Source organism: Falco rusticolus, chromosome 3 (assembly GCF_015220075.1).
Source record: "Falco rusticolus isolate bFalRus1 chromosome 3, bFalRus1.pri, whole genome shotgun sequence".
Taxonomy (NCBI): Eukaryota; Metazoa; Chordata; class Aves; order Falconiformes; family Falconidae; genus Falco; species Falco rusticolus.
In genome coordinates, this window is record NC_051189.1 from 116,907,669 (window position 1) to 116,921,890 (window position 14,222).

General features: G+C 49.8%; 1 protein-coding gene across 1 annotated transcript in view; it reads right to left on the bottom strand.

Moving 5' to 3' along the window:
* Positions 1-14,222, bottom strand: part of CSMD2 (CUB and Sushi multiple domains 2) — a 305,276-nt gene that overhangs the window by 93,673 nt on the left and 197,381 nt on the right. The window contains exons 21-25 of the mRNA XM_037381617.1: positions 12,778-12,966; positions 8,254-8,423; positions 6,455-6,611; positions 5,888-6,079; positions 4,437-4,563 (exon numbers count right to left, since the gene is read on the bottom strand). Coding sequence (XP_037237514.1) covers positions 4,437-4,563; positions 5,888-6,079; positions 6,455-6,611; positions 8,254-8,423; positions 12,778-12,966 — 835 coding nt within the window. The remainder of the gene's footprint in view (positions 1-4,436; positions 4,564-5,887; positions 6,080-6,454; positions 6,612-8,253; positions 8,424-12,777; positions 12,967-14,222) is intronic.

Sequence of the window (14,222 nt, forward strand, 5' to 3'; positions counted from 1 at the left end):
AGGGCTGTGCCCGTTTGGAACTTCTACAGAAAATTCCCCAGGGAAAGCCCAAGATGCTGGCAGGGATCATCGTGGCAAGGGAGTTCACTCCAGTACCAGCGATGATGGACCTCAAGGGATGGGACACGAGCAGAAGTCCCCTCTGTGTCCAGGAGAAGTGGTGGCACTCTGGGACAGGACAGCATCAACCCTGGCGGGATGCTCCTCTCTTCCCACCCTGGGCTGGGGGGGCTATCACTGCACTCCTCCCCACCACACCAACCTCTGCTGTGGGAGGGTGCCCAGCAGATGGGTCCAGGCTTTGCACGGAGTTTTGGGATCTTTCAAGATCAGAAGTACCATCTAAGCCTAAGATACTGCCGTGATTATTGTCCCACCCAAGGGAGTTATCAGCTAAAGGCTGCGATACATCAGGGCTCGGTCCCCTTCACTCCTGCACTTATGATGCCGACCAAAGAGAAGGTATTTAATTGCCTCCGTTTTTCATTGCCACATTATCACTGGGGGAAATACAATCTGACACAACGAAACCAGGCTACCACTGGGTCACTCCAGGCACGCCGGTTTGAAACGGGGACAGAAATCTATAAACGGCACCGAGAAAAATCTGCAAAAAATAAAACAATCAGGTGCTGTGCTTAAAATCCTGACAGCCGGCGAAGGAAAAGGAGGAAGCATTCCCTTGGCTGCTTTCCTATTTATCCGGGGAAAACATAAATAAATCAGGCAGAACCATAAAAAGGGGGGAAAAAAGGCAAAAAAAATTAAAAAAATAATCCCACCACAATGTACTCAGCAACAAAATGGTGTCCACAGAATCCAACAGAAACCAAAAGAGCTGTATCATAAATCTACCCAGCAGAGACCTTGAGCAAAGAGAAAAAAAGCCAGGCTTGAGGAAAAGAAGAATGGATCCTAGCAGAGGTGTTCTCCACAGGTGTGCTGGCCTGATGACGTTTGTTCTCAGGTTAATTGGTTCTAGTTAGCCAAAACTGCCAGAGAAAACCCATTGCTGGAGACCTCAGAAACGGGGAGATGCTGCTGGGGACTGACCTGGGGTGGGGGGACACTCTGGGGCTGCCACCGCCTGGGAGAGCTCGCCGCTGGCTCCAAGCTGCCAAGGGGACCAAGGCTGCCTACAGAGGTCACACCTTTCATTTTTTTATTTTTATTTTAAAGAAACAGCATGCAGACAAGGCTTCACCACGAGGAAATAACCACGACAACACAGGGGCAGGGCACAGGCTGTCCAGTGCCAGTTGGTTCAGGAGTCTATCGGGACAGTTGATTTTATTAAGTGGCATGCTCTGGGGCAAATCAATCTCTTCCTTCGGCATATCTGTGACCAAACAATACGTTTTTTCTATCAGCTTAGTTCTGTTCTCAGTAGGGCTTCATTTAAGACAAGACAGAGACATTGGTTTAGCAGACAATGGAGGGGAAGAGGGTTTAATTCTTGCACTCTGCAATTTTCTGCAATTGCATGCATGAAAACGCAGAAAAAAGAAAATTAGGAATTCTGGAGAGATATATTTTTATGTGATAGAGGGAAAGTTGTCTCAGCTTAGCCAGGAGCAGAGAGCAGGAGAGACCAGCCCTGCACTGACAATCTGCATCACGGTTGACGAGCCATTCAGCCCCAGCTCTTCGGCAAGCATCCCCACAACCTCACCGAGCAACCTGGGGCTCTTGCTGCTGGCGATTCCCACCCAAGCTCTGGCTGCCCCACCTTGGCTCCGCTGCGCAGGAGGCTGGGCTCCCATCTGGAGCTGGCCGCGGCACTGAACGCCCGCAGCACCTGCACCAGCGCCGCAGGGCTGAGGCTAATGGTGCTGCAGGGCTGCCTGCTGCTTCCCAAATTTCACAGCTATGAAGCGTTACGTCCCTAAAAACCTCCACAGAAGCGAACGGGAACATCCCAATACTCTCCTTCCTATTTCTAGATGAGACGGAAAAATGGCACCTGTCAATACAGCACCCATTGAACAAGGATTAGCAATATCAAGAAATTCTTTTATGACACCGAGACCACCGCTCTACAATAAAACACCACTGCCACTTCTAACTGCATATATCCCCTCCTCTCAGCTCTGCGAGCAGCACTTGAAGGCAAGTTTCATTCATTTCATACCCTCCCACTTCTGCTTCCTTCTCTCCCGAGCCTCAGATAAGCCAAGTCATTTTAGATGTAATTTTAGGCACGCGCGTGTTTGCACACGCACAAAATGAATCCTCTCTTGAAGTCCAACCCTTCAACTTCCATGGAAATAATGTGCAGACTAATTTTTCTTTCTTTCTCTCCTTCCCCTCGTTCCGTGCAGATACAGCTTTATTCAAAAAAAAAGCTCTGGTGATTAATTTTAATGTAAGTTATAAATGAGAGCATTATACAATTGTATCATGCGTGAAGAGGATTATTTTTTCCAATGGATTACCATAAAAATGAAGTTGCTGAAAATGTGCTCTCTCAACTACCCAGAGATCATCTGTTCTGTCTGAGCTGCTGAAGAAAGGAACAGAAGAAGGGAGCTCTCATCTCTGATGACGTGGGGGTGGGGGGGTGGGGGGGTGGGTCGCAAGGTGTATTGCCCATGGTGCTGCCTGGCATCACTCCATGTCAGCCTTGGCCCCTTCCGAGCCTCTGGCAGCTCCTGCAAATGCAACCCCCCAGCTCTGCCCGCCCGAGCGCTCCCGGGGAAGGCGGCAGGGACGGCGTGTGAGAGCCAAGCTGACCTGCTGAGGCGGGCTCGGATGCTTCTGGAGGTGGGGAGAGAAGAGGGGACCTCTCCTCTCTGCTTTGTCCTACAAAAATCTTCAGATTCCTCAGAATCTTTTACAGGAGAATAAAAAAAAGATGAGACAACTGGAAGTTGCCTGTACAGGAATTAAGCTGCATCGGCTATGCTCCTTCTCCTCTGTTCATACCAGAAACCATCCATTATTGAACCACACCGAAGAGCAGAGGTAATGGAGGAAATTTCTGCATTAAGTAAAAATGAAAATACTGGACCAAATCCATCGCCAGCACAAATCCATCAACTAAACGCACCACAGAGCTCAATGTAACAGTCTCCGCTGAAGAGATGCTGAGTGCTGATGCAGCAAGGAAGCTCCGGTGGAGATAAAAGGGCACCAAGAACGAAGGAGCACAGAGCTGGAACAGCCGCAGACCTCAGGTCAGCCCAGAAACGGGGCCGACACACAGCTACCAAGCACTAGAAATCACGACAGGAGGTCGTGGGAGAAGAGGACTGTTGTTGAACAGACCTTATAATCTACATTTCTCCCCCTCAAGTCCCATCACTCAGCAAAAACTCTGTTTGCCAATACACTTCAGGTTTCTGTCAGAGCTGGCTGTACTGGACTGAAGCGTGTAGGTACACACAGGGCAGCGTGCCGCAACGGTTTGGCAGGGCTTGGGCAAACTTCAGCGTGGGAACAGTGGGTAAGCAGCAGGGATCACGGATGAAGGACCAGAGAGCAGGGAACTGCCTGGATTCTGCTGGTGGCTGCACTAACTTTATGAGCCAAATGTTCGCAATACCGTGCTTACCTAACTGCCAAATTCACTTCTAAACAAATTAAATTTCAAACTGCCATTTTCTAACAGGAAAGTGTCAACAGGACACTGAGAGAAGTCAGAGGAGCAGAAGGAGAACACAGTCTTGGGTCTCTGCACAGACCAGATGTTGAGAAACCATCCTGAGTCTTTCCTTTGGGAGGATAATCACGTTGTATATGTTCTATTTATTAGTAAAACAAAAACAAAACAATGCAATTAGAAGGCGAAGGCTAAGTGCTGTGGTCTCAGTTTTCCAGCTGCCAACTCACCTCTGAAGGACCCTCGCACACGTAACGTGGCAAAGCGCATCCCCCTTCAGCGTTAATTTTCTCTGGCAACGCCAATGGGAGACAAACCAAACCCATCACTTCCATTATCCTTTCCTGGGCTGCAACCATCCAAGCAGCTTTATACGTATTCCTTCCTTACTTCGGGATTATGCCGCTTGGACACGTGTTAAACATTGTTGGGAAATTCCATGTTAATCTGGTGGAAAAGGTTTGTTTCTGAATGCATCCCGGTAAGGAAAGGGGTGAAAATCACTTACACTGCAGACGCAGGTAAAACCTCTCGGATGTTATTTTAATACAGTCGTACCACAGGCGGCAACGGCACTGTCACTTGGTGTCACCCCCCAGGGCACCAGAGCTGTTACAGGCAGAGGCCATACGGGGCTAAAAAGCTTCAGGGAAAGGAGACGTGACACCGCTCCTGACCCAGCAAGGGGACAAACCAGCACCTGCTCCTTTGCTGGGGACTCGCGAAGTGACAGGGTATCCCCGCTACCCGCCTGACGGAATTAGGGATGGGCTTCTGGAAAAATAAGCTGTACATGGAAAGAAAAACCCAGCTACGAGAACCTGGCCCAACTCACCCGATGGTGCAACCGGCTTCTGCCTCTATGGTCCAAATACAATTCAGATTGTGATCGTAGGGCGTTGGGTAGCCGGGAGACAGGATCCGTCCCGATGACTCTCCTTTGATAGTACCCCCACACTCGGCTGAAAGAAACATACGGCTTAGTGAGAAGATTCATGACATACTACGATTCTTGCTTGGCAACAATGCAAATCTCATCCTACGAATACAACAGGGAGTATTTCTCGCCGTTTCAAAGAGATACTTAGAACCTACAAAACAAAGATGAAGAGAGTGATTTAATTCAGCTAAAAGACTGAGTTATCAGCATAACTCTGCACTTCTGTGCTCGTTCCTGACATCTGACATGCTGTCAAAGCTTCCCTCCACCTTTTTAACTCGTAGTGAGTGAGGGCAGAGCCTGCCAGCATCCTGCTTTCCCCGGTGCACACACGTGGGGTGAAAGAGCTCGATTCTTCTGCTTGTATCTGCAAAATGACTCATCCGTGTGACAAAATGAAGAAGCCAGCATATGTATGTACCTGCTAAATGAACTTCAAAGGAACGTGAGAATTTTGCATATATTTTCATACCGTATCCATTACAATTCTCTAAGTTTCCACGTGCTCAGACACAACCATTCATATATAACGTATGTATAGCAAAGAGGGTAAAGGTTAAGACGCATAAATCACAGAAATTGGTCTTTTTACCTCAATAATTAAGGCTAAAATTCAGCAGAGAGTTACCACATAAAGAATGGTCCTAGCTCACGGGAGAAAACAGAGTGCCAACGTCTGAGCACATCACTTATAACCATGACAGCAGCCTGCTGGCTGTTGAGACCTCTCAGAGGATGAAGTCTGCAGGAGCTTCACCACGTCCTGGACATGCTAAATAATCATGAAGTTGTGAAGGAACAGACCAAGAGCGCTTTGTTTAGACACACAAAAGTTAGTAGCAGAATTTTCCAAGCAAGAGGAGAGCTACAGGTAAAAGGGAGCGCGGGACTTGGCTAAGAAAAGACGGAGGGAATTAAAATGTCTCGGAATCTGGGATCAGATGTCATGTAGCTCTCACACGAACAAGACTTTGAACTGCCAGATGCCTGGACACACGCTGATGTCTGCCAGTATCAGAAAGCGCCGCTGTTCCACACATTCAAGTGAAAGGACAAGGACTGGAAGAGCAGCAAGTCCCCTTGCAAGAAACCTTTGTCAAACGTGTGCTCAGAGCACAGTGTTTCAGGTTAAGACCTCTTGTAAAAGCTGGGCAGAGACCAGTGCTCTCGATCTGAAGACGCCTTACGCAGCACCCTCAGCAGGGTCCTCAGTACTGTAGATGGGTGCAGTCAGGGCCAGAACTAACATCGTATGTGTTAGCAAAGGAGGAAGAGAGGGTGCTGAGCGTGATGCCCAGATGCAGAGCACTTGTGAGAGGACGTCTGAAAAGCCAGAGGTGTCTCACCTACGCAGGTTGGCAGGGGTTGATCCCAAGCTCGCCGCTCCCCTGTCAGGCAGACCAGCACCCTGCTGCCTCGCAGCGTGTAGCCCGGGTCACAGCTGAAGGACACGGAGCTGCCAGCAAAGTGTCCCTCGTCGTGCACCTTGTAGCCGAACTGTGGGATGCCAGGGTCCTCACATTTAATGAGTTCAAAACCTGGAGCGGGGGAAACGGCATCTGTTTGCATCAGGTATTTAGCAGTCAGAAGATATTAACATCAGCAGTCAGAAGATCACATTAATATTTTCTTCTTTTGCTGGAGAGAAAAACACTGTACTGAAAATCTGTATTTTTTTAATTACTATTTGAACAAGATCCCAGAAATCTGGTAACTCGGCTTTGATCCAAAGTTTCTGTATCACCGTTGCCTCATTCACAACAGAAAGGGTTTGCAGACACAATCCTCTCCCGCACTCCCAATCCCATTTTAGATGACAAGATCTTTATGGAAAGGATTGTTGCCGCCGGTCGTGCAACTGTAACACAACAAGACACCGCTACACCTCGATTCCCACCTTGCCTAAGACTTACTGGAAAACTGCAGCTCAAAGCCTTTACTTGTGTTTTCACTATTGGTGATAAACTCGAGCCACATGCTGCTGGAAGTGCTGTTTATGCTGGTGCCGAGCATTTCAGAGCGGCTAAAGGAGCCCAGCAGGCGAGCAGAGCTATTGCTGCCATCATAGACCTGGGGGAAACAAGAAACACACACTGGGAATCATCGTATTTTATTTGCTACTTCAGGGACCAAATCATCCGTAAGTGCAAATAGGGACAGTTCCTTTGAAACCAGTGAAATTAATCCCAACTAAGAGTCTGACCTGCTGAGACTTCATGATGCCGCTCATCTGAGGAGCAGGATTTGTGACCTGGGGGATGCGTATCCTCCTCCAAACACCCGAGCTTAGGCTGCACTCACAGCCGCGTTTTCTGAACTAAATTCTCTTCCAAGGGTGCAGCACCGCTACCAGGAAAAACATTTTCTCCCTACAGTGACTCATAGATGTGCCTTGACCCTGCTATTATTTAAGAAAAACACAAATAGTGGTGCTTTTTCTCTTTTTCTTTCTTTTAGATAGCATGATTCTCTATGAGGGTAAAAAGCAACTTCTCACTAGCAGAGACTGATAGTAACTTCTGTCGTGAGCAGATGAGAAGTTGATGACAAATCTGTTGAGAGAACAAAATTTTTTTTCACGAGTATATTCTTTGCATTAGCTGAAAATCTCTCTCTTTCCAGTCATTTGTGAGCTGAAAATATGTGGATTACACCTATCTCGCAGCGCAGAAGTATGGCACTTAAATAAGGACAGAGGCGTTCTCTGGGAAGATGGCTTAGCACAGCAGCACACATCTTGTAATATTAATGCCTCCTACAAAACCATTTCTTCGTGGTTAACAGAAACTCAGCCTGGATTTGTCTCCTCCTATATAGAATCCTGAAACTGGTAAATGCAGATTAAAATAAGACTGAGTATGGGAAAGCTGAAGAGCTTGAGCTTGGAGTTCTGCATTTAAATAAAACCGTTTGGGGGACAAAGCAGCCTTGATTCTTAAAAACACAAAAATAATGCTAACCACCTCACGCTTCCTCATGTGTTAACAGTTCCCCCTGTACAACTGGGCAGGTAAGAACTGAAGTTTAGCTACAAAGGGAGAACCCCTGGCATGCCAACAGATCTCTGCATCTCAGGGAAGACCTCACAGCAGAAGACGCAGCAGTACAGCAAACATATCCACATTTTTAACGGATACAGGATTTGTTTATGCATCCACCTGCAGACTGAAGCCTCAAATCCGCAGCCAGGCTGAAGCGTGGGGACATTCGCTATCGCCTTCGTGCTGCTGCCAAGGACTGCTACGAGCCGCTGAAGTTCAGAGGTGCTGAACCCCTACAGTGACACACTGTGCTTTAGGCACAGCAAACCAAGGCCAGCAGTGACACACGCCGATCAGACGGTGTCCCTGGGCTAGAAGGCACAGATGGATCGCATCTGGTGCCTCGCTCCGACCTTAGAGGGATACACACAGACAATATTTTAGCCCAGCTGCCCTGCCTGAAGTTCAGTCTGGTCTGTGGGAATGGTGCTGCCGTCCTCAAAACCGCCATGGCAAGTGGTTGCACGTAACAAAGCAGCCACTCCTGGCCACTCGTGGTCCTAGCAGGGGTCTCTTCCAGGGACTACCACGGCACTGTCTGGGCTTGGTGGCATTTTCCAGAGGTCAGGTCTCAGCTAACTCCATTAAAAGCTTAGAACATCGCTTTCCTTGCAGGTCTTGCTCTCACGAGCAGCATGGTAGCACTTCATCGCTAGAGACAGAAGAATTACCTTCAGGACATCTCCTGCCTCCAGTTCAAAAGTCCTGGCTTTCAGCTGGATCCCCTTTCCTGGCTGGGTCTGGATGGAGTAGATGCACTCATGGTTGTTGTTATAGTTTATTGGATAGTTGGGGGACAGCAGAACACCTTGGGTTCCAGTTACAGAAGAACCACATTCAGCTATATAAAGACACAAAACCACATTTTAATAACCACATGCATAGCCTGGCCATACAACACATGCAGGTGATGCCTCCAAACAGCCACGGATGCTCACTCCTTCCCCTACCCATCTGCTAATGCATCCATGGACTCTCTTTCCGAGTGCAGCCAGTAAACAAAACAGTACTTAATCGCGTTTCTATCATCAGTAAACCTTGGGTGCCTTACAGGAGAATAACAGCCTCCCCTTATACAGACAGGGAAACTGAGTCACAGAAAGCTCAAATGCTCAAATGCTATCTCGGGACCCGATTCAGAAAAACATCCCCAAATCCCTGGAAAGCCACCACTGGCTCGAAACAGTGTCTGTGTTTATGTTCCTTCCCGATTCATGGACCAGAAGCAAAAAAAAAAAAAAAAAAAAAAAATTAGTATATTGAAATCTTTTCCAGATTTCTACAAAGCTCATCTTATACATGGTACATAAAAATCAGGGTGTTCATTGAACAGTCAGCACAGCTCAGCACCAACCGCTGGTACCCATGCCTGGCAAGTGCCAGAGCTCTTAGTGCAGAAAGATACGCTCAGTGAAACTTCCAAATAATTCCAAATGACAAAGATAACTCTGAATTTCAACGTGTTTCACAAAACCATTTTCTAAAAGCTAAAAGGGCAACGGTTGACCTTATTTGCTGTTAATGCTGCCCTCAGCTCTCCAGTTCATCATTTGATGATATAAAAGTACCCCCTGTCCCTTGCTCCCTGCAAGGGGAGCTTTCTTCCCAGCTTTGCAGCTAACAATGACATCCGTTCCCATCAGCAAACGACAGAAAACCAGGGAGCCTTTTGCCTGTCCATTTCGGAAATAAGCTCCAATTCACATATCTTCGTTTCCTCCCAAAATGTCACTCAACAAAGCCCAGTGGGCTCAGGTTTTGCTGTGGCATAGACGAAACCCCGACCCTTCTCGTGGGAAGGACAAGGGGCTGGGGACAGCGGAGATGACATGGGAGCCCCTGTACCCCTCTCGCAGGGGCAGGGTAGTTAATGTCACTGTAATTGCTTCCCCCTGCCCTGAGACTTCCTACAACAGGTCATAAAGGGCGAGGATTTCAGAAAGAAGGAAATAAAGGAAGGGAGGAAATAAGGAGAGGAAGGAAGAGTCATTTCCCTCTTGCTATTCACTCCAACCTGCAGTCTGTCCCTGTTCCACTACGCTCTTCTCGTAAGACTTCTCCTTCACCAGCTCTGCTTCCTTTTCTAGTCTGCGTAGTGCGAACAACATTTGATTTTGAGCCAAATTCGAAGTTAGAAAATTTGCGTGGCTCAAAACTTGGCAGAACGATCCTCTTTAGAGAAGGAAAAGGATGGCAGCTTCAGAGGTTCAACCTGCCTTGGATGTCAGGAGATCACAGTTTAATGCTTCCAGAAAACAGCAACACCCATCCCTCGCCTCTGTGGTTTATGCATTTTAATTGCAAGCTTTTAAGGACACAATCTCTCTCTCGTATGAACATGCCACAGTGAGCAGAAGACTCACTTCTGCTTAGTGGAAGAGGACGGCTACAGGCACGTCTTCTCTACGCAAAGTGGTGAGCAGACAGCCAAGCACATCTGGGTGCAAGAAGCAGGGCTGCCGTGACAGCGCCGAGCTGACGGCACGACGGCAAACGGAGCTCTCGCCTGCTGGCATCACGGGGAAGAAGCAAAAGTCCACAAGGCCCACGCACAGCTTGAGGGCTCCCCTGCAAAATGGCATCCAAAGGATGTCCCAGGAGGAGGAGGAGGAGGAGGAAGCCTGCTGCCTTGCCGAGTGCCCGATGTCAGCCGGCACCACCGCGGCCGGTTTGCTACACGCCTACGCAACACGTGTACATCTGCCTAGCAACCACCACGGGCTCAGGACTTTGGGTTTCTCCCTGATTAGCTCCCAGAGGAGCAAACCCCGAGTCAGTACTTCTCAGCCTATTTACCCTGAAAGAATTTCAGCTGTAGAACACTGGCTCCCTGTTCCTTGGAGTTGCGGTGCTTTGCACGCACAGCTGGGCAGCGTCACTCCGACTTGCCCTGACAACAGCCCTCCCGAGCAGCCAGCTCTGCGCGCCTCCACCAGTCCTGCGCAGCACACAAAGCTGCTGGAGCCAAGGGGAACCGTCACGGTGCACATGCAACTTTCTGCACTGACTGCCACCGCTGCTGAGCCCGCAACAGAGCACGAGGGTTAAGTAAGGAAGCAGCAGCAGATACCCCGAGAGGAGGTCCTTTGGAGGTGACCTCCTCCCAGCAGATACACCAAGAGGAGGTCTTTTGGGGGTGACCTTCTCCCAGCAGATACACCAAGAGGAGGTCTTTTGGGGGTGACCTTCTCCCAGCAGATACACCAAGAGGAGGTCTTTTGGGGGTGACCTTCTCCCAGCAGATACCCCGAGAGGAGGTCTTTTGGGGGTGACCTCCTCCCAGCAGATACCCCAAGAGGAGGTCCTTTGGGAGGTGACCCTCTACCAGCAGATAACCCGAAAGCAGGTCCTTTGGAGGTGACTTTCTTCTCCTCTCTTGTAGCGTAGGAAAAGCAAGACGTTTGCTTTAGCACAGATCACCCAGGGATGATGCTGGATGATCACCAGATGGGCTCTGGGCTGAAGCAGCAGTCCATGGGGAGCATTCCTACCCTGGAGAGAGGGGTTGGCCAGCGGAACAAACCGCTCTCGTGTCTCTCCAGACCCACCTCTAGAAGACGAACTGAAAACAAAGTGCCTGGGTTGTCTGACAAACGAAATTGAATCTCCTGTGATCTAAACAGCCAGGTCTCCAGTATCCGTGGGTAGCCAGGGCGAGCACACAGAGCTGAGCGTGCAGCAGGGACAGCGCAGACGAAGCTGTCACCCTGCCACCAGAGCTCTGTGCAAACCACCAGACGGTGAATTTGGCCCATCATGATCAAACCAACCTGCCCATTCAAAGCCAGCTGCAGCACAGAGCTGGGAAATGGAAGCCAGTGCGCCCACTTAGTGATGATGTCTGAGGATCAAGTTTAAAGCCTGGTTATGATTCTTTCTGATTTCTATTCCCCTGATTAGCTTTCTCTGCAACCTGATTATTATTCATGCCCTGAAGAGGCGGCTTGTCACAGCAGGATGATGCAGCCTGTGACCTAAGCATTGAGCAGTGCTGGGAAATGCATGCAGCATGGCACGACTCAGCAGTCAAGAAAATAAACTGGCTCTTGCTGGGATGCTCTCTGCAATGGCCCTCAAAGGTCACGAACACAGAGCAGGAAAATCTACCTGGCAGGCTTTGCCAGAGTGAAAACAGGTAAGAGACCTGGTCTGCCGAATTGGAACGGATCCCTCGTGGCTCTGGGTGAGCCAGGCAGCAGCGCAGCACTGAACAGTTTCCTAATTGCTGAACTGTACCACAAAAAAACACATTACATCTTTCTGCAAAGGCCTGAAGCATCCTTCTTCCTTTCTGCTTCCTTCCCGTAGCACGTTGCCACTTGTGAGGTTTTAGGCTGACCGTAAGGCTTGGAGGGTGCTGGGCAGGGGGGGTGCTGGGCAAGGGGGGGTGCTGGGCAAGGGGGGGTGCTGGGCAAGGGGGGGTGCTGGGCAAGGGGGGGTGCTGGGCAAGGGGGGGTGCTGGGCAGCCCTCCCTGGCCACACCAGGGTGTCCGTGGCCCTGCTGCATCAGGGACGACAGCCAGAAACCAGCTCGGTGCTACAGACGAACTCTTCCCCTCCTCTGGCCTTAGCTTTATTTATTGGTATAAGTAATGGCCGGAGGCATTGCAAAAAGGACTTGCCATAGCTAGGAGGAGAGGAAGCGAAAGGTGTAAGGTGCGAGAAACCTCTGGAGGACACGAGAAAGCTAAAAGCTGGGGGTGTGTGTCCCGGACACATCCATACTAGTGTGGAATTTGTGCTGCTTAAGATCACCCACCCAGAAGCAGCTTTCACATGCCTGGACCATTGCACGCTACAGCACGGATCCGAAGGGAGGATGGCCTTACCCCCCCCAAAGGGACGACAGCTCTCCCATGGCTCGCGATGCGTTCGCTTGTACAGCCACTGGGGCTGGAGCGAGCGCCGTGGGTGGGCTGCAGGGGGGCTTCTGCCGGTGTGTGTGACCCCATCTGTGCTGCACTTGGTGTGCTCCATCTTGGGAGAGGACTGCAGCTCTTCTGCCCACCCCTCCCCTCCCCACACACAGCAGCAGGGCTGAAAAGCTCATTCCAGCTCCCTCTCCCCCCACCCCTGCCCCAACCACCCCGTGAGCTGAAAGATGCCGTCCTGGGGGATGCCGCCCATCCCTGCCCACCGACACCATCCAGCAGAGGGTAACCAGCCAAGCAAAATGAAAGCACATGACCACCTACCAACACACCTTGGCAGAGGCGAACTCCACACACGCCGTCTCCCCCCGAGGCAGGTGATGCGGGATGCGCCCTCCAGCCGGTAGCCCGGGAAGCAGGAAAAAGTGAGGACATCCCCCACGCCGAACTGCAGCCCCTTTCTGATGCTGTAGGCTGGGACCTCTGGCTCGTCACAGGGCTCCAAATCGTATTCTACAGGGGACAAACGGACATTTACGGGATGGCGGGGTGACACCTCATGGCCCGTTCTCCGCGGTGAGGGTAGGCACCCCAGCCCCTGAGCATGAGGATGAGGAGGGAGCTCTACATTTTGACCCAGCCGTGGTGAAGCTCTGCAAAGCAAGCATCCATGCAAGATGTACATCCCATCTGAGCTACGAAGACCAACTCGGGCTTCACGCCCAGTACACAACCCCCCAGGGCGTCACCAGGATCCTGATTTACAACAACTCAAAGCACAACAGGTCTCGTTCGCTGTCACCGTTGTCAGGCAAACATGAAAATGACATCAGTAGTGACAAAACACAACGGAAATTTGTCATTCTCCCTCTGGTTTAGTCAAATGAAGATGAATTGATCCGGATGGGATTTCTGCTGCCTCTACATTACTAATCCTGAAAATGAATGAACGCCGCATCTTGCTTGGGGAACGCAAGAGAACACTTAAGCCGTTGCTAAATGAAAGGTCATGTAGCATTCTGGCTAGTAGCCAAATGCACGTCTTCGACCACGACACGGTTTGAAGGAAACCTCTTTTGAGGGTTCCTTTTGAAAAATAACTGACCCACAAAGTACGAAGTATCTAACACAGATCATCTAGAAGAAGCTAAACCCACAACACAGATCATCTAGAAGAAGCTAAACCCACAACTGACTCCCATTTTCATCTTCCAAGATAGGAAAGAAGTCTCCAGCTACATTGAAAATAACAGTTACACTCAGAAGCAGTCTTTTTAATGGCATAAAGCTATTTTTCCCCTCATCAAAACAAAAGTTAATTGGAAACTTTCAGACTGGTTTCAGATGTGAATCCTCAACTTCAGAGGCCAGAACAAAGGCACTGGAAACCCGTTCTCAGCGCGGCAGGTTTTTATCTGCGTCTACGGCAATAGCTCTGTCAAAGACAGACCATATCAGCATCAAGCTCCGCAACGATAACGGTCATTTCTCTTCCACGCCAGCAAACCAAATTTGCAGCTGCTGCCCTCAGACTAAAAGGTACGCTGAGATACAGAAAAGAACAGCACCAACACAATAAGCTTCTGGTTGTAAAACTGATTGTTTTACGGAGCGGCTTGTCGGGGCGCTCAGGCAGTAAAGATTACATTTTCTGAAATGTGTGCGCCGGCAAGCACCTCAGCAGCCATCTGCAGGACTTTGGGTTAAAGGACAGAGTTAAACACCTCGTGCACTTCCACCAGAGCTCCCCCACGTGCAGCCGTCATCTG